We start from the raw sequence: 21,221 nt of genomic DNA on the forward strand, positions 1-21,221 counted from the left end.
TAAATAATTTATAAAAAAATAATTTAGCTTTTATATTCAAAACAATTTATTTTTTAATATTACATATATAATTAAATAACTATATAAGATTATTAATAGTCATATTTATATTTTTAAAGTATAATTAATAAAATTATTTTTTTTGAAAATAAACTCCTAATTAATAATTTATTATGAAAATTAAAATGAATTTAAAAAGTATATATTTATTAATTCGACGTAAGTATTCAAATAAGATTTTACCTTTGTGAGATGTAAATACAATTCACCAATATTTAATTATTAGAATTTATAATCTACACATAATTTATCAACTAAAAAGAATAAGAAATCATAACATTTTTTTCTTTGCAAGTAAGTTTTTTTTAAATATTTTTTTAGTGAACTTTCAATACTTTTGCAAGAACAATAAGAAGTTTTTCTTATTGAAAAATATTGAATTGCTTTCTATTATTAAAATGACGTTATGGAAAGAAAGAGCAAAAAACAGCCTTCTTTCTTTTTAAATAATTGGTATAATTTTACCAAATATACTTCTTTTATTTGATTTTTTGTGGAGTAATTTAACTAAATATTGATATACTTTTTTATTACTTTGAAATATTAGGGAATTTTACTTTGGAAATCAACATAGTTGGGTCCATAATTATTATAGGTTCTAATGTACAAGATTTTGGTAAGTTAGAACCTTTAAAGTTAAAACTATTTTAAAACATGATAATGTTTTTTTTTTAAAAAATGAAAAATAATGTCATAAAAAAAGTAATAAATTCTGATTTCTTCAATAAGGGATTTGACCCTTACTCCTGAGAGAATTAACTATAAGGTTGAAAAATATCAATGCTTATTAATTCTAAAATATTCCTTCCGTTCCTACTGTTATGTCACCATTTTCCCTTTGCTTATGTAAATAAAATGTGCATACCTATCTTATAAAATTTGGCTCCAACAACTAATATATAATTTTAATATATATTTATGTGTCACACTTGCTATGTACTTAATATACAACCTTCATATATGTGTCACACTAGATATGTTGGCACGGGCCATCCACTTCTAGTCATGCTTATACTCGTGAAAGACAATAAATAAAATAATCAGAGGCGTATATACGTAGAAGAAAGAAGGACATGGTTTACGTGAATACATATTTTTTCACCATATATAATAATACAATGATAATATACTCTATAATTTAAAAAATGAAATTTGAAAAAAAATAAACATATACACGGATTTTATTCATATATTAAAAGGTAAAGAAGCTCAAATTTACTTAAATATATGTACCTAAACAAAAAAAATGTTTTATAGTGCAATTAGTATTGAGTGCATTTTTATGGAATTAGGATTTCGATTTCATGTCTATCTTATATTTTTCCTTCTTTATTTTTTAAAATTAAGTTTGGAGATTTAATTTTTTTAATTATTATTATTATTATTATTATTATTATAGTAGAATTGCACAAAGAAAAATTAAATTTAAAATTTTAAAACTGTAATAAATTTACGATAAAAAACTTAAAAGTCAAATTTTGAATATCAAACTGAAATTTTGAATCTACCTCTTCATACTAATAGACACATTTCATCTAATTTTCAATAGGCCACTAACGCCACGTATAAATTGACCTGAACACTAACAGATATTTACACATCATTGGATCCACCAGTGGTCCGCACATGTTTAAAGTCTGCACAATTCTTGATAGGTCCTAAAAAGTAAGATGTTGCTATTATGATCCCCATTAGTACCCCTTCAGTCTATTTTACTTGTACTATTTATTTATTTTCACATTTTTTTAGAAAAATATATTAATTATTATATATTTTATATTTTTGATTATTCAGAATATTAATTTCTTTCTATTTATGCATATTTTCACTTCGAATTTTTCAATGCCAATTGAGTATTTCTTATGCATGTATCGAATCCCGAATAGAAAACAAGAGAGCAAAGATTGCCATCAATAACCATATCTTCCTTTAGGGGGGTTGGGGGTACCACTACTCATTTATGTATACAGAAGGATGAAATTATTTTTTTTTTAATTAATTTGAGATTCAATTCGAATTATCCATATGAAATATTTCTTGGTGGAAGCATTTCCCTCAAATAAGTCATATATAGTATGAATTTAAATTAATTAAATTCCAATACGAATATCGGAACCGACAAAAACTCAATTCTGTATTGTTTTCTTGTAGCTCGAGTTTTATGGACTGCATTGAAGATAATAAGACGGATGCCGCCTCTTTATCCGGAGGGCGATTGGGAGCAACGTGGGGCTCGTTCCTAGGACCGCCACTGAAGTTGAACATTCTTCAACGACAAAAATACTAGGAAATGAAATCTAAATGAAATTTTACACTGCCTTAGAAAAAAAAATTGGAATACTTCCTTGATGTGGACTTCTATTTATTGTGACTCCAAAATATTTTCAAACCCAAAAAAAAAAAAAAGAAACAAAAAAGAGACTCCAAATATTTAACTTCATTGAACTAATAAGTACTAATATTAGGCTTATATCTGGTGTTTTGTGCGGTAAGAAAATGTCACCAATTCTTAAATTTAGGTTTTATAAAGTGACGGTCAAACCAAATATGTTGTAGGGAGGCGAAGTATTAATTGATCAAGAACTCGAATGTTCAAAAAATACAATTTGTGGAAATAAAAATGTTGAAATGGATGCATGGGCATTCGAAGAGAGATAGGAATAAAAACGACGATATCAAGAACAAAGTGGGGATAACCTTCATGGTGGACAAGACGAGGGAGGTAAGTCTGAGACGGGTTGAGCATGTGAAGAGGAGATGTACACACACGCTAATAAGAAGGTCTGAGAGGTTGACTATAGTCGAAATAACGAGAGGCAGAAGTAAACCAAAAAAGTATGGAGAGGTGATTACACAAGACATGACACATCTGCAGCTCACCGAAAACATGACCCTAGATAGAAAGATTTGAGGTTGAGGATTTGGCTCGAAGATTAGTAGGTGACTTCGAGCGTTGTATAATTTCCTTACAAGTATTGTTTCTATCACTTTTCTACTATCTTGTTCTTTGATCTTAGTCTCCTTGAATCTTTTCTTCGTTTGTATTCAACATGAATTCTTCAATGCTGTATTTGTTTCTTATACTTGATTTTAAAATATTTTTTACTTAAAACAAGGGTCTATTAGAAACATCATCTTTAGAGTAAAACTGTGTACACACCACAATCTCCAGATCCCACTTGTAAAATTACACTGAAGATTTTGTTGTTGTAGTATTTTTATCTTTTACCCACTTCAATAGTACATGAATCAAATTAACATTTTAAGTAGTCTTTGGACATGCAATTTCATCTTGTGATTTGAAATCATGAGATAAAATCAACCTATGGACATGTGATTTCTTCTCATGAGATGAAATCTCAAATTTTCAAAAAAAAAATTGATTTGAAAATTTCATATAATAGATTTTATATTTTTCAAATATAAAGTTGACCCACCAGCTTATATTTTGTAAAAAGAAAATTCCACCATTTTATACCTACCAACCATTTATTTTATAATATGTAAACAACATTTATAGTTGATATTATTACTCTTACCAATGAGATAAAAATGAAATTTTCAGAAATCAGATATTCCCCTATACATCTGACTCTTAAAGGTTAAGAGAAGATAATATGCACCTGAATATTTATTTTGTAGATGCATTCAAGGTAGACATACTTAAAGAAGAATATGGAAAATAATGTTAGACTTGCTGCTGGATTTAGCAAAGATGAATAGTGCAAGTTCAAAACCCAAACCAAATATTGCTCTTGGGAAAGAATGTCAAGAAAAAAAATGGCTTGCACCTGAGCTGGTTATCGGTAATTTGCAGAAACGTTGTGGCAAATATCATGTATTAGCTGCTAAATAACGGAATCAATAAATTAGAAGTGGTTAGAATAATTTTAAAGACTGAAAATGTGCAGAATATGTGAAGTGTTTAATACCAGTCTATCATTGGTAACCATCTTGAGATTCCAATTGTTCATTTGAAATGGCTAAGTACTTCTTTTTCATCTCAACAGCTGTGATATCTGGAAGGCAGAAACAAATAGATTCAACTGTTACACGAAGACCCAAGAGAATACTAGCTCGTCAAGGAAGAAGAAAATGCGGGTAAGACCCAGTTTGAATCATATACACTGTTGAGGAAAAGAACGAAAGAATTTTGGACCAATGATTTCCGGATTCTTTGTGGATCAGTTGGAGAGAAGAAAAGCGTAAGAAAATGCCCATTTGAACTTAGCACACAGAAAGAACTAATGTCCTATATAAATTTCAACTTGAATCTTTTTGTTTTTTTGGTAATCGTGGTGTCCGGGCCAACTTATGTGCACAACACACCTCAAGTAATTTCACGAGATACATGTCACCTCTGAACAACAAGTAGTACCAATTAACTTTGTTGTCGATGAGCTAATGGGATCATCTTTGTTTCATGTCAATCAATAGCACCCCTTTGACTTGTTTACTTTCCTTCATATTAGTGGAAAGTTTTTATTCTTTTCTACCCCCACAAGGGTAATCCAAAGATTCGTATACCAAAATGACCATTTTAAACTTGGACTGTCAGTCCTCTACTTGACTATTTTGGCAACAGTTTCAACGCAAAAGCTTTTATAGGAGTAAAAATTGGCAAATAAATTATCAACTGGAAAATTGGAATCAGTATAACTTTACGTGACGGAAAGATAAAAGCAGAAAAATGAGGTGGAATTATAGACGATAACTAATTCAAAATTGAAACATTTTGATCTCACCTCGTACAGGATATATTGAGTTGTAGTGAACCTCGGCCCAAAAGCTCAAAAATATAACTGCAACAACGGGGTTTCATATTCAAGAGTCATCCCAACTTTGTTAAAATTGAAGAGAAACAACAATTAAGACCAGTCTCAGATGAACTCCCTTTCATGATTATTCGACCAAGTAATGATGATAAGGATCAGTCAGAATTGTTTGATATATTCCAAGAGAAAAGGATGATCTCCCTTTTGAATTGCACAACAGGAATAAATGAATCCACCCACCACCCGAAAGAGACCAAAATATTTCTGTTCTTCATCAAGTTCCGGTAAAACTGTTCATTTGTTCTTAAATCTTAAGCTTGAAACTAAAATTCCACAAGAAAAAACCAAGCCTAAACAAAAACATACTATTTTGTTTTGTTATTGTAGATACAAGTCTAGGAATCTTGACTTAACCATAGACCATGGAGGCCAGTAGTACCATAACTCATATATTTAGAATGTTGACACAGCTAAGACACAACTCTAAATTCAAGGCAAGGCAAACATCACAGTTAAGGTTAACATAACTATTCAATGTTTTCTCCAATTTTCGCACTTGAGAAATCAGTAAAGTTCGGGTTCAATATGTGATTAGCCAATAGAATATTTATGCATTGCAAAAGCAGATAACTGATGAATAAATCACTAGTTTTTCTAGACTGAGTAATCGATTAGGTGTGGTGGTCAAACCAATACAAATATTTGAATACTAATGCGACTTCATAGGGATTACTTAGATGATAATATGTTCAAAGCTGCAGCTAGATCTAGCAACAAGAATAAGAACAAAAACAGATTTATGAACGAGAATACATCTTTTACCTCGTTCAGACTTTTGAATGGTGGGAAGTATCTCAATGTAGCAGGTATCTCTGAAAGATGTTATGACCAATATTTTGACACCATACTGCATTGAATAGTTGAGAAAGTCAGATAATTATAAATTTCTCGACTCTTCCAGCAAACTACAATCAAATACTCACTTTTTCATCAGAAAAAACAAACAAGCCCCAATAATTTGATTTCACTGAAGAAAATGGTGTTATAATATTACGTTTGAGCATCACTGATAAACAACTAATAGAATCCAAACACCTCTTTGTAACACCCCAACATGATGTTCACAAAATGCACCATAAATGCACTAAGAAAAGAAATTATTCTGAACTTTCAACTGGTATTTGTTGATTAAACAAGAATGAAGAATGTGCCAATGGTGTTACGACGATATGCAGTTTTTGGGTCTTGGCTATTTTAATTATTAGGTGCAAGTCTTTTGAAAAGCTTCACCCCTTTGTGCTTAGCCTTGGATATGATATGCCAGAATTTTAAAAGAGAGAGACGCTTAGAGTACCTCTCCTACCCCCCTCCAAATTGTCGCTCACCAGAGAACAAGAGGAAAGAAAGGAACAATTAGGTGAAAGCACAGGCCAAAAACTTTACCGAATCAGAAGCTGCTTGTAGAGTTACATGATCACCCCACTTGCCGTCCCTGATTTCATTTACATAAAAGTAGCGATTTAAAGTAATCCATGCAATGATATTAATTCAGAAACAAAGTTGAAGAGATACTTTGACATCTTGTTCAGGTAATCATGATAGGCCATGGGAACATATCCGTCGTATATCTCTGGGCATGACTTGAGCTGATAATCCAAAAAAAATGATATCATTATCGCAGAACAAGAATGACAAGGCGAGATTTGTTTATGTTATGATGTGAAGCTTTACGGACCTGATTCACAACTTGCTGTCTGACAAATTTGTGATGCTCAGGGGTGCGGTAAAATTGATCTGACAAAGCACGAAACTAGAACAATACATGTTCTACCAATCAGAAGTGAAAATGGAACAGTTAGGTGGGAACAACAGGACTGACTAAGATGATACCCCTTCAATCCCAACTGAATTTCAGTATTACTATTAATTTGAGATTCATACATGATACAACATGAAAAAAGTCTTTAAGAGGGTGTGGGTACTTGAGAAGGAAGGAAATCATAAAGGACATACATGAAGGAGCAGTCAAAGTACAAGAAAATGGAAGGCAAAGGAATTTTCTAAAAATGTTGAATTACACCAGGTTTGCCTTCCCGCTGTATTGTTTACCCTTATTATGTGTGAGTCAACCAATAATATAAATAAAATCGTGCCAGTTATTTGCAGATGATACTGTCCATGAAACAATGGAGGGACCCATCGGAAGTTGGCTTTTTGGAGAGGCACTTTAGAGACTAAATGTTTCGGATAAATAGAACTAAAACAGAATATATGTATAGTTTAGCTCATATAAGAGGGTGAAGGTGAAGTTAGGCAGAATTTAGCTTCTAAATGCTGAACTAATAGCTAAACTGAATTTTCCAAGAAATGACACAATAGATACAAGATAAGGGGGGAAAAGACACATGATAGATGCAGACATGACATGTAGAAAAAAGTAGGATGCTTGAAATGGAGGGTTGCAACCTGAGTATGCCCAACTTACTTCTAAAACTGAATTTTCCAGGAAATGACATGAGATGCAGATATGATACATAAGATCAAAATAGGATGTTTGAAATGGATGGCTGCAACTCGAGTATTATATCATACAGAAATACTTAATCAAAGTAAAGTATTGTAGAATTGTGGTGAGACCAACAATATTATATAAATGTAAATATTGGGTCTCTACGGCGAACACATCCATAATCATCCTCGGACACAGAGAATCAGAGATATTAAGAAAGATATTCATTCCTATAGTGTTAGACAAGTAAAAATAACCACATCTGACAAGTAGTGCACGTAGCATGCATAAAGGATAAATTAAGTGAAGGTTGCCACCCGCCTGGAATCAATATAAATAGCTAAGAATTGAAACAATGTAAGCAAAAGATTCCTGTAGGTGATACTATTTAGTTGGGATACAAGTTTAGTTATGTTGTTACACTTTTAGGTCTGATATTTGCTAATGATTTGGTTAAAAACTGATATAACAATGTAGAAGTGTAAGATTCAGAGAATCTCTAGCATATATTAGCAAAGTAGTATTGGAACGCTTTGAGCCCGAATAAGTTAAATGGTTACAGATGATTGGACATAGCAGGAGCCGATGTTCTTGGGATGGAGATGTAGTTGTTCGAATGATGAACTTGAGATTTGATTGATTGTTGAAAGAACTTCAGATTCATGATGTAATTATTTTAGACTATTGACTTGTATCAACAGAAAAATATAGGGAGTATTCAGGAGGATCAAATATTAAATATAAGCTTAAACAAGGTGAACATTCTTTTTAGTTAAATCCCTAAGAGAGGTTATTCTCATTTTATTTTTTTGATGACAAGGAAAACCCGCAGCCGCTACCCTTTGGGTGCGCACAAGGTAAAACCCCCACTCCTATGCAATATCTCGCAAACCACATAGGAGAGGTTATTCTCATTTTCCTCTCCTCTTTTCTTCTTGTTATGCGAAGTTCCCAAAGTTACTAACTGATTACCAATTTGAGTATTCACTATTTCTCTACTTCTTAAATACATAATTTGCAACCTCATAATTGACCTAAGATATACTCAGCTTTAACATCCCCGAACTGCATCACTTCTCCTTTTCTGATAAGGAGTTCATCACTTCTTGCATCAACTTTGACTAATGTTTAAGAAAAGACCTTTTTAGCATTTGTCTAGTGTAAGAAGACAGTGACATATGGATATCAAAGGTAAAAAATACAGACTTGTGTGAATTGTAGCACCGAAAACTAGAGGTTATGGGAAAAGTGGTGAAACCAAATCATGTTCCTATTATTCCAAACTTTTGTTTTTTTCAGGGCAGATATAGATATAACACTTATTTTCTAGGCTGGTTCCAACTTCTAAATTTAAGATTTTATATTGCAACCGCATAGCATCCCAAAACCATGTGAGATGGCTTTCTTGGGTGGAGCTTCTTAACCAAATGTCAGATGCAATAGTCTTTCAGCGTCTATTCCTCATTCCCTTCGTAGTGTATCTTATCATAAGTGCTTACATGATATTATCGTTACATAGCTTGTTAAAATTGGGATTAGAAGTTAGTAACTCCGATACAGAAGCTATTTTTATTTCACATACGGGGCAGTAAGTTCCCCTATTTGGACAATCTGAAATTAGTGTTTTGTTTCTTAAAATATTGAATATTTGTTGTTCCATTTTCCATTCTTTATCTACATTGTAGAACTCAAGAAATTTATAAAAATGAAAAGACAGCCTTTTCGAACTTCTTTGACTCAAGTTATTACTTTCTTATGTCTAAAGAATTTGAAATACTAAACCTGCCCTCCTCTTTTGAGAACTGAACAAAACTACAGATATCCTCAACTATCTAGTAAATAATTGTGCTAGGGAAGATTGTGACTTTTAATTGAAAAGAATTGAATGATGAATGTAGGAGAGCTGACCTGACAATTCCCATCACCTTGAACTTTAAATTCGACTAGTTCATAAACCTGTAATCTGTAGAAATAAACAAACTTCTGCACCTTAAACAAAAGAATGACAAAGAAGAGAAACAAGTAGGGAACACACTCACAAATTCTTTATATGTGATAGTACTTAACTAGACATGAAGTTTAAGAATTAAGAAATTCATTTGATGTATATAATAAATAATTGGATTATGGAAGAGAATATCAAAGTTGAGGTTACAAAGAGAGTAAACATCAAAATTAAAGTACGAAGAGCTTAATAAATTTAGGTTCATGAAGGTTGTATAGAAATAATATGGTGCAAATATTTTGGAACATCCAAAAACAGAAAAAGTGCCGTATAAATTAACTCAAAGGGAGTTAAAATGAACCCCTTTGTTTAAAAAAGAATGAAGGAATACATGGGTCAAACAATCTACTTTTCAGTCTCAATTATAAAATCAAGTTCTTAATCTTTTTAAAAATAAAATTTACACAAAGAATTATGAAAAAGTTATGGTCAAAGAAAAAGTTTTATACTTCTCAAATGATAATAGAGCCATATAAAGCAGAACAGAGGGAAGTATTCCTTTCGGGTTTGTTCTTTTCCTATTATTTTCTCCTTTTTGATAGGTACTTAACATTATTTAATTTGTTTAAACTTAACAGCTGCAAGAATTATCCCTACCATCAAATAACATAAACTTAATTTTTCAAACAATAGAAAAACATGCAAAAAACAGTAAAATAATAATGAATCCTTATGAAACAATATGATATTTATGTTTTACAGAAATATAATTTGTTGATCAGCATCTTTTCAAAAGTGGCGAGGTAAATTTATATTAAGAAAAACAATTGCTAGATTTATACAACCAGCATAGGGTTTGTAGATCTTTGAACTAAACATTCACATCTTCCATCAAAGAAATTGTATAATACCGGTCAAGAAGTCTTTGATGATCTAAGGTTGCCTCATCAATTGACGGTATTTCTCCATTGATTCTAGGGATGTGCTGCAAAGGCAAGTATAGAAGTTGCATGAGCATAAAGGCAAAAGTTTCAAGAGGCACAACTAAGTTAAGAGACAAAAACAAGTATATCTCTCAAGTGTCTACAGGGAATGAAGTTTAACAACAATGAGACATGTCTCCAACTACTTCTGGCACATGAATCCCGATATTTTCAGATGATTGTGTTGATCATGAAAAGGAGAACAATTGAAAATATTAGTTGCTAACTCATTCTACATATGGACATAGAATGCTTACAGGAATTGGAATCATCTGGTTCAATCGTTTGCCTACTTCACCATCAAGATTGTATTCATCCGTCAATTCAAGTGAATATGACCAGTCCTCCCCCGTATATGACTCTTCTCCTGGGCTAGAGCATGAAGTGGAAGCTCCATCATTAGTTTCTTCTTCATCACAGTTCTCTTCTCCTGAAAATTATAATATGAATAGTCAGAATAAATTAATCCAAGAACTATAATTATAAGGTTGGAAAAAGCAAACACTTCCAATACCAATAATGTAGTTTCCCATAGGTTGACTAAACCAGTCTTGTGGATAAAAATGTGTTTGTGTATGTTCTGCCATTTGATGGAGGATTGAAGGTGGTTCAGTGACTGAAAGCTGAGACAGTTCTTCCTGGAGACGCTGTGCATTGAAATTGTGATTTTCCTCATTGCCAGATTCTGTACTAAAATGATTACCTTTGAAGTAATGGTCCTGATAGTAATCTAAGCTGTTTTGGGGCATGGCACCACTATATGCGCAGTTAGAATATGGATCACTATCAAACAACTGAAGACCCCACCGGACAACATCTGGATCTTGCTCGTGCGTAATCATCTGAGCAGTTTTATTTATATCAGATAAAAGCATGCAACAATGAATACTGATGATTATTGCTGTGTAGCAGTTAAGAATGATAAAAAGAAAAAGCCAATTATCTATGCTCCGGGACGCAGAACATCCATTTCCCTCCAAACCAACTTTAGTACTAGAACGTGCAAAGAACTAATTTATCAATGTTTTTCTTTGTTTTTGTGATAAGTAATAAATACACTTGTGTTTTCTTTTTCAAATGATCTAAAATGGAATCATCTAAAATTAAGAGTAGCTCACACAATTGCATACAAGTGCCTGTAGTCTCTAGATTACAATAGTAATAAGGATTAAGGCTCCGTTTCATAGTTAGTTAGGTACAAAATGAGAATTCACATTCAAGCTTTCTGAAGGGGCTGTGACCCATGAATTAGGTGTACCTACTTTTTCCGTGGTATTCATGTGGGTCCCTTAACAACATTCTTTGGTAATAGTCATACAAATCAGAAAGGCAGACTCTCTTTGAAAATCATCTCAGAATACCAGCACCTATAGACAACACTTTTGAAGAAGAGAGAAAATGGCATATGAAATTAACGCAATGCAAGGTGTTTAACCGCACCTTTGGCAAAATTCTTCCATGCGTATAATTTTAACCTGACAAACTTATGCAGATCTAAACTCAATAAACCACAAGTGTCCCTCTTTAATAGTTTAACTTTTAGATGAGGCTGTCATGCAATTCAAATAAACTACCCAAACCTCTAAACTAGCTAATCAATGCTGAGGACGTTAGTATTTAGTAATTCCATTTTAGTCATTTATAACACACACAGATAGACAGAGCAACCTCCAGTTTAAGTTTACTGCACCATCATTCTTTTTCTTTCCCTTTGAAACCAGCTCGTAATTACTATTTACTTCAGGATAGTTTGTCAAATATCAACTGATCAAATGCCAAATACACAGATTTTGGTGACGAAGTGCCAATGGATTGTTCAGATTAAGCAGAAGAAGAACTGAGGATAAGAAAATTAAAGACTAAAGTACATAACACAATCTCAATCAATCACAACAACCTATGATCAACTCTATCCATATTTCACCTACAAATAACCTCTCCCTTTTTCTTTCAGATTTGGCAATTACACATTCATATAGAATGCGCATAAAGCAACCCAAAACAGTGCATACACATACAAAGAGCAAATTAAAGCCGCAATATGAATCAATCACAACAAATTTTGATCAACTCAATCCATTTCAAACAGCCTAATTACATACTTCTACAATAAATGAACAAAATCACTCATACTCATTGTTACTTCCCATGAACACTCAGACTGAAGCACAAAAAACACATAATTTCCTCTCTTCACAGAAAATCACAAAAAATGCTGGTTAAACTTACAGTTGATTTCGGCCGATCCAAATTGCAACAGCTCCTTCAACTGAGGAAGAATGCCGTGAAAAGAAAAAACACAAAACAGTACAGACACATACATAGAGCAAATAAAAGCCCCAATCTAAATCAATCACAACAAATTTTGATCAACTCGATCCATTTCAAATAGATTCTACAACAAATGAACAAAATCACTCATACTCATGTTACTTCACACATGAACACTCGGAATGCAGCACAAAAAACACTCAATTTCATCTATTAAAAAAAAATCACAAAAATGCCCAATAAACAAAGTTTGATTCTGGTCGATCCAAAATCACTCGTACTTGAGCACTCGGAATGAAACACAAACGAACTCTCAATTTCATCAATTCATAAAATCACAAAAAATGCATGAACTTATAACTGATTACGGCAGATCCAAATTGCAACAACAGATAAACAAAATCACTCATACTCATCGTTACTTCACATATGAAGACTTAGAATAACGCACAAAAACACTCAATTTCATCTATTAGTAAGAAATCACAAAAATGCTCATTAAACTTACATTTAATTCCGGCCAATCCAAATTCAACAGCTCATTCAACTGAGGAAGAATGCTGTGTAAAAATACACATATCTAAATCAATCACAACAAATTCTGATCAACTCGATCCATTTCAAACAGATTCATCACGTGATGATTAAACACTTCTACAACAAATGAACAAAATCACTCATACTCATCGTTACTTCACAAATGAACACTCGTAATAAAGCACAAATAACACAATTTCATCTACACACACAAAAATCACAAAAATGCTCATTAAACTTACATTTTATTCCTGCCGATCCAAATTACAACAGCTCATTCAACTGAGGAAGAATGCTGTGTAAAAAAAACAGTACATACACATCTAAATCAATAACAACAAATTTCAATCAACTCGATCCATTTCAAAACTAAAACAACTGAACAAAATCACTCATACTCATCATTAACAGTTCACACATGAACACTCAGAATGAAGCACAAAATACACTGAATTTCATCACAACAAATTTTAATCAACTCGATCCATTTCAAACAGATTCATCACCTGATGATAATGCACTTCAACAACAAATTTTAACAAATGAACAAAATCACTCATACTCACCCTTACTTCACACATGAACACTTAGAATAAACCACAAAAAAACACTCAATTTCATCTATTCGTAAAAAATCACAAAAATGCTCATTAAACTTACATTTAATTCCAGCCTATCCTTGATTTCTCGGTTATCAAAAAAAAAATTCCAGCCTATCCAAATTACAACAGCTCATTCAAATGAGGAAGAATGCCGTGTAAAAACAGTACATACACATATCTAAATCAATCACAACAAATTCTGATCAACTCGATCCATTTCAAACTGATTCATCACCTGATGTTTACACACTTCTACAACAAATGAACAAAATCACACATGAACACTCGTATTAAAGCACAAAAAACACACAATTTCATCTACACACAAAACACACAAAAATGCTCATTAAACTTACATTTTATTCCAGCCGATCCAACTTTCAACAGCTTATTCAACTGAGTACGAATACTGTTAAAAAAAAACAGTACACACACATTTCTAAATCAATCACATCAAATTCTGATCAACTCGATCCATTTCAAACAAATTCATCTCCTGACGATTAAACACTTCTACAACGAATGAATAAAATCACTCATACTCATCGTTACTTCACACATGAACACTCATAATAAAGCACAAAAAACACACAATTTCATCTATACACAGAAAAATCACAAAAATGTTCATTAAACTTACATTTTATTCCGGCCGATCCAAATTACAGCAGCAAGTTCAACTGAGGTAAAACAACAACCGTACTCGAGAAGCCACAAATAGCAATAGTAGTAATATATGGATGGGGAGGAATAGTTGATGATTGGGGAGAAGTGGAGAAGGACGGATGTCACGAGGTGAGAGAGGAGAGAGAGAGGAAATGGACATTAAAAATGGAATCAAAATTCTGCAAATGCACCTCTTTCTGACTTCTCTTTCACTATATCAGTCCCTTCTTTTGGAGTTTTTCGGCTTCCATCCTCGCCGTTTATTCCTTTTCCTTTTTTTTTTATTTATTACAACGTCGTTTATTATTAAATTTATTTTTTCCCTAGTTTTTCTTCATATAATTTAAAATAAGTAATTTTTTTAAAGTTTAAAAAAATTATCGAGATTTTTTTCTTTGTATTCATCCTTTTTAAAAATTAGAATTTAATTTCTCGGAAGTAAAATAGCGATCAATTATTATTAACTATTTTATATATTTTTTAAAAAAATAGTGATGTAATAATCGTCATCCCCCCTTTCATACGAAATGATTATGGGATTTATAGAAAATAGCTTTTAATTTATGTCTTTGAATATTTTTCATCGTAAAATATTAATGAGAATGAATAATGAATAGGATAAAGTGAAAAATGGGAATTATGTTACTGATAGTTATCAAATAAAAATGAAAGAACTATATTCTAGATTAGTGTTTGATCAAATATTTTGAATATTTTAAATATTTATTTGATAGTAGATTTTGAATCGGGGTTTTTAATCATAAATTTTGGATCAGACTTGAAAAACTTATCTTCAGTTATCTATTTGGTTATAGATTTTGAATTCATTTGAAAAAATTAGTTTAAATATTTGTTTGATCATAGACTTCGGATCAAACTTTAAAAACTTATTTTCAAATATTTGTTTGATAATAGATTTTAGATCAGACTTTGAAAACTCATCTTCAAATTTCTATTTAGTCATAGATTTTTTATTAGACTTTCTAACCTTATCTTTAGCTATTTGTTTGGTCATAGATTTTGGATCAAATGTTGAAAACTTATCTTTAAATATCTATTTGTTCATATGTTTTAAATTAGACTTAGAAAATTTACTTTTAAATGTCTATTTGATCATAGATTTTAGATCAGACATTGAAAATTTATCTTTAAATATCTGTTTAGTAATAGATTTTGAAATAGACTTTGAAAAATTTACTTTAAATGTCTATTTGATTATAGAGTTAGAATCAAACTTTGAAAAATTATCTTCAAATATCTATTTGATCATAAATTTTGGGTCAAACTTTGAAAACTTTACTTCAAATATCTGTCTGGTCATGCACTTTGAAAATTTTACTTCAAATGTCTAGTTGGTCATAGATTTTGAATCAAATTTGTAAACTTATCTTCAAATATCTATTTAGTCGTAGATTTTGGATCAAACTATAAAAACTTACCTTCACATATCTATTTGATCATAGATTTTGAATCACACTTTGAAAACTTATCTTCATACATCTGTCTAGTCATAGATTTTGAGTTAGACTTTGAAATTTTTACTTTAAATGTCTATTTGAGAGTTTGAAACCTAAATAAGCCAAAAAAAAAAATAAAAGTGACCAAAATAAGCCACTATTCTAGTAAGTAACTAAAATGGGCTTAGTGGAAGAAAAAAATCCCTTTTATGCAATATTTCAAACATTTTCCGATAGTCTCATAACGTGCATATTTTAATATATAACGAAACTATTTTTTACATTTTGTAAAGTGTAGGTTTTTCTTCCACTTTGTAAAGTGGAAGTTTTTCTTACACTCTATAAAGTGGAAGAAAAAAATTTGTTTTACAAAGAGGAATATTTTTCAAGTATTGTTATATGAGAACATTGTTGACTAGTCTTAGACTCCTTCCTAACATGGATTTAAGTATTGTTAACTTGATTTGATCTATGTAGTCATTTTGAACCCTCAAAAAGTCGGTCAACGATTCGTCATTATAGATAATTCACTCTCCAAAATTTACTTGTCCTTGTGATAAAAATGAAGTGGGGTATTTTTCGACTATAATCAAATTATAATCAGTACTATTTATACCCATTCTTTTATAAATTGGTGAAAAAAATTTATGATATCGGACATTAATTTAATATTTTGCATTGTATTTGGGATGACACTTATAATAAATGGTATTTCTGTCATATATAATTTCGTCATTTCAATAAATCGAAACTCTAACTTTTGGTTCAGAAGACATCTTTTTGTGATTGAAATGAAGAAAAATAGAAGACTAAAGATATTGAAGGGCAATGTTTGAACGTCCTTAAATAGAGCTTGGAGGAGTTTTCAAAATAAAAAAATAAAAATACATAATGTAATAATTTTTTCCATTTTTATGATATGTCAAATCAATATAATTGTATGACAAACACTGCAAAAGCTTCATAAAGAGATACAACTTAATGCAAAACGTGAAAAATATTCCTCTTTATAAAACATAATTTTTTGTTCTACTTTATAAAGTGTAAGAAAAACTTCCACTTTACAAAATGTAAAATATAGTTCCGTTATATATTAAAATATACACATTATGAGACTAACGGAAAACATTTAGAACATGGCATAAAACAAAAAATTTTCTTCCAATAAGCCTATTTTAGTTACTTACTAGAATAATGACTTATTTTGGTCACTTTTGTTTTTTTGTAGCTTATTTAGGTTTCGGACTCTATTTGATCATAGATTTTAAACAAGACTTTGAAAACTTATCTTCAACCATATGTTGATTATAGATTGGATCAGACTTTGAAAACTTATCTTCATCATAGATTTTGGATTAGACTTTGAAAACTTATCTTCAACTATTTATTTGGTCATAAATTTTCAATCAAATTTTAAAAAGTTATTTTCAAATATTTGTTTGATCATAAATTTTGAATTAAATCTTAAACAACTATCTTTAAAAGAAAATCAACTTTTCTACACAAAATTTTATTTTTAAAAAAAATAAGATATATACCCAAATATAATTTTAAACTTTATGATAAATGGATGCTAAGACGTAGTTTTTTCGCATTTTCATCATGTAAGGATGATGATGAATCATTAAAAAGAACTAGACATTATTTACTGTCTAATATTAGCACATTTTTTTTATACTTAAAAATAATTACTTTGAATGACATATTTTATTTTATAATTATAAAATATTCACGAGGTGGGAATTACAACTTGTTTGGTGCGAGAAATAAGAAATAATTAATTCTTTAATTAATTAATTTTAAAATAAATTTATTTTATATTAAGAGTGAGATAATAATTTTGAAATGAATTTTTAATTTCAAAATTCTACCATGGCATATTAGAGTTCCAAAATAAAAAAAAATATTTTAGTACATTATACATATCTATTTTCTTAAATTCTGTCAAGCAAAAAAGATAAATAAATTAAAATGAAGGTCATAAAGTATAACTTATGAAATTATTAAAAAAGATGCTTATTTATTTATTCTTTCATAATCAAGTTATTCGGGTCATCATAAAAATATTAATTTAATTTAACATGATAAAAATTTATATAACGAGTTGTCCTTTTTTTTAAATAAATAAATAAATAAATAATATTTTTAATGTCTACTTGTATTCACTTTCTATTTACAGGTACGGATACCGTGTTTTATCATGATATTGTCGGGAGCTAGAAATGGCTGCCGTTAAATTTCCATATTTTATTTTTCATTTTTTCCCTCAAGAAAGCACAATATAGTACTACACATCTATTTTTAATTAAGTAGGTTTTTAATGATATTAAAAAATATATATAGATTTTAAGTTAAGTTGAAAATATATATATAAAAATAAAATTATATTTGAATATATATTTCACTTTGAAATTTATTGAAGTTTTGTAAGAGATTTCATTTTTACTTAAGAGCTTATGTATTTATATTTCTAAATTTTCCTTTTATTTAAGAAAAGCAATAAAAGAAAGAGTGGGGGTGCGGTGGCGTGGGGGGGGGGGGATGTATTACTCTATATAATATGACTTTCGATTGTTCATAAATTTATATGATTTATTTTACTATATATATATATATATATATATATATATATAATAAGTGGGAATATCTACTACTTAGCACATGACAAGTATTGGATGATATGTGCTTAGATAGTGTTGTACATTCTTCTTTTATGGTTGTACCTTTAAAATTTATATTATTGGACAATTTAACACCATTAATTACCTACCTCATTTGGGCCCATATATATATATATAAAACAAGCCACAATACAAAGATTTTTATAGTATTTAGTTACATTGTAACTATCTTGCTAGCTTTCAACCGAAATGAGTACTTCTTTTAAATAATAAATATGTCATTGTATGAGCTATTTATTACTCATTCCTTTTGAATTTGTTAATCTGATTTTGATCTGACACATAGTTTATGAAAGTAAATTAGATTTTGAGAAAAAACATAAGTGATACTTGAAGTTGTCCCAGATTTTCAAAAAGACACCTTAACTTTGCGTGCGTCCTATTACCCCACGAAACATTCAAAATCACAATAAATACACATTTTTACACAATATTTCCACTTTGGACAAAAATATCCTTCAAATGTGCAATTTCTTAAAAACAAAAAGTCGGACCCATTATTGCTGTATTGAAGGATGCTTTGGTAATTTCCTATGATGAATTCGTTTTGTTTGTTTCTTTTAAATTTATTTTACTATACTAAATAATTCTATAAAATATTATGAATCACGATAATTAATTACTTAAATATTTCAAAGATATAAAAATATATAAAAGATCTGATTGACTCTTCAAATTTTACCTGTGACACATAAATTGGGACAAATGAAATAATATATATTATTTGAAAATTTCTTAGAAAATACTATAAATTACAGTAATTAACAGCTATAAATATTTCAAAGACAAAAAAAATTGATTGAATCTCAAAATTTTTTTAGTACTACATAAATTGAGAAAGAAGAAATGACCTCTATTATTTGAAAATTGCGTAAAAGTATTACAAATCATACAATAAGAATTAACAATTTTAAATTTTAAAAGACTTTAATGCTTTATACTTATTCTATTTCCACTTTGGACAAAATATCCTCCCAATATGCATATTTTTTTAAACAAAAAGTGGGACCCATTATTGACGTATTGAAGGATGCTTTGGTAATTTTCCTATGATGAATTTGTTTTGTTTGTTGTTTATTTTTTTTTTTAAATAATTGTGTAAAATATTATAAATCACAATAATTATTTACTTAAATATTCAAAAGATATAAAAATATGTAAAATATCTGATTAACTCTTCAAATTTTATCGGTGACACATAAATTAGACAAATGAAATAATATATATCATTTGAAAATTACTTAGAAAGTACAATAATTTACAGTAATTAACAATAGAATATTTTAAAGACAAAAAAAATTGATTGAATCTCGAAATTTTATTAGTACCACATAAATTGAGAAAGAAGAAATAACCTTTATTATTTGAAAATTGCGTAAAAGAAATTACAAATCATACAACAATAATTAGCAATTTAGATAATGATAAGGGGTAAACTATCCATTGATTTCATAAAGTGTACAAGTATTGTAGGACATTCCAAAATAGTATAATAGACAATAATTATTAGACGGATGGAGTAGGATTAAGTCTTTCTTTCAGTTCTTTTCTCACATTAATTAATTTCTCTCAACATTCAATTAGTGAATCTTTAGTAGAATTAATTAGAATACTTTTTACTTAATACAATAAAAGTTCAAATAAGATTAACATAAAGAAAACTAAAAAAAATCCTAAAAATCTATCAATATATTAAACAACATACAACATATATAACAAAAGTTCTAATAAGATTAACAAAAAGGAAAAAAAAACAAAATTCTTAAAAATCATCAACAAACTACATACAAAATAAAAAGAAAGCTATTCCAACAAAAGAAAACATAAAGTTAAAATGAACTTTAAGAATTCTAGCATCTTAAGCATATTGAGGCAAACATTTTAATTTAATGTCATTTCTCTCCAAAGAAAGAAAGGCATTGAATATTTTAATTTAATGTAAAATTGAATTTTTTGGGGTTATGAATATAAAAGGTTTGAAAGTTATGAATATTATTAATACTAATTAAAAGTATAATTTATGAAGATGAAGAAGTGTGAGTTATGAAAATAACTTTTAAAAATAATATAATTGAGAAAAATTCAAAAAAGGAGAAAAAAGAAAAATGACAATGAAGGTCATAGAGAGCGCCACATCACCTTTTAAGGTAGCTCTACTGATAATTGTGAAGAAAGCATATTAATGTATTAAAAATCAAAAAGAGGTAATTAAACCCTAAAATATTATAAAGACATCTATAAATTTGGTTGAAGCTCAAAATCTATTAGTACCATATAAATTAGGATAGAGGAAATAACATATATTATTTGAAATAACATGAAACGTACTACAAATCACACAATAATTAGCAACTTCAAAATTTAAAGGACATACAAAAAATTTGATCAACTCTCAAAATTCTACTAATGTCACATAGTTTGGGATAGAAAAAGTAACATATACGTAAAATGTACTATAACTCATAATAATTAAATAACTTCAAAATCTAAAAGACATATACAAAATTTGCTTCACTTTCGAAATTCTATCAATGACACATAAATTGGGACAAAGAGAATATTGAAAATTACAAATAAAGTATTATTAACCACGATAATCAACAACTTAAAATTTAAAGAACATACAAAAAAATTGTTTGACCGTTAAAATTTTATTAATGTCACTTAAATTAAAATAAAAAATAAAAAAATATGTTGGGCCCGTGCTAGCACGGGCTACTGTAACTAGTTGTATT

The 21,221-nt window shown here is 29.6% G+C and overlaps 1 protein-coding gene across 4 annotated transcripts; it reads right to left on the bottom strand.

The window, feature by feature from the left end:
• Positions 1 to 3,573: 3,573 nt before the first annotated feature.
• LOC125843694 (OVARIAN TUMOR DOMAIN-containing deubiquitinating enzyme 12-like) lies at positions 3,574 to 14,560 on the bottom strand. Of its 4 annotated transcripts, none has more exons than XM_049522871.1 (13): positions 14,323 to 14,560; positions 12,502 to 12,541; positions 10,787 to 11,114; positions 10,530 to 10,702; positions 10,201 to 10,274; positions 9,253 to 9,307; positions 6,571 to 6,645; positions 6,408 to 6,481; positions 6,279 to 6,327; positions 5,658 to 5,742; positions 4,806 to 4,862; positions 3,993 to 4,079; positions 3,574 to 3,908 (listed from the first exon to the last, which is right to left on the bottom strand). In XM_049522871.1, exons 3-12 carry the CDS (start codon positions 11,112 to 11,114, stop codon positions 4,000 to 4,002), a joined length of 1,050 nt encoding a protein of 349 aa, XP_049378828.1. In that variant the 5' UTR covers positions 12,502 to 12,541; positions 14,323 to 14,560; the 3' UTR covers positions 3,574 to 3,908; positions 3,993 to 3,999. The 4 variants fall into 4 exon arrangements, with proteins under 4 accessions (XP_049378828.1, XP_049378826.1, XP_049378825.1 ...); XM_049522869.1 differs by lacking the exon at positions 12,502 to 12,541 and adding an exon at positions 13,323 to 13,375; XM_049522868.1 differs by lacking the exon at positions 12,502 to 12,541.
• Between the last annotated feature and the right edge of the window lie 6,661 nt (positions 14,561 to 21,221).

The sequence above is a fragment of the Solanum stenotomum genome, chromosome 11 (genome assembly GCF_019186545.1).
Source record: "Solanum stenotomum isolate F172 chromosome 11, ASM1918654v1, whole genome shotgun sequence".
Lineage (NCBI taxonomy): Eukaryota > Viridiplantae > Streptophyta > Magnoliopsida > Solanales > Solanaceae > Solanum > Solanum stenotomum.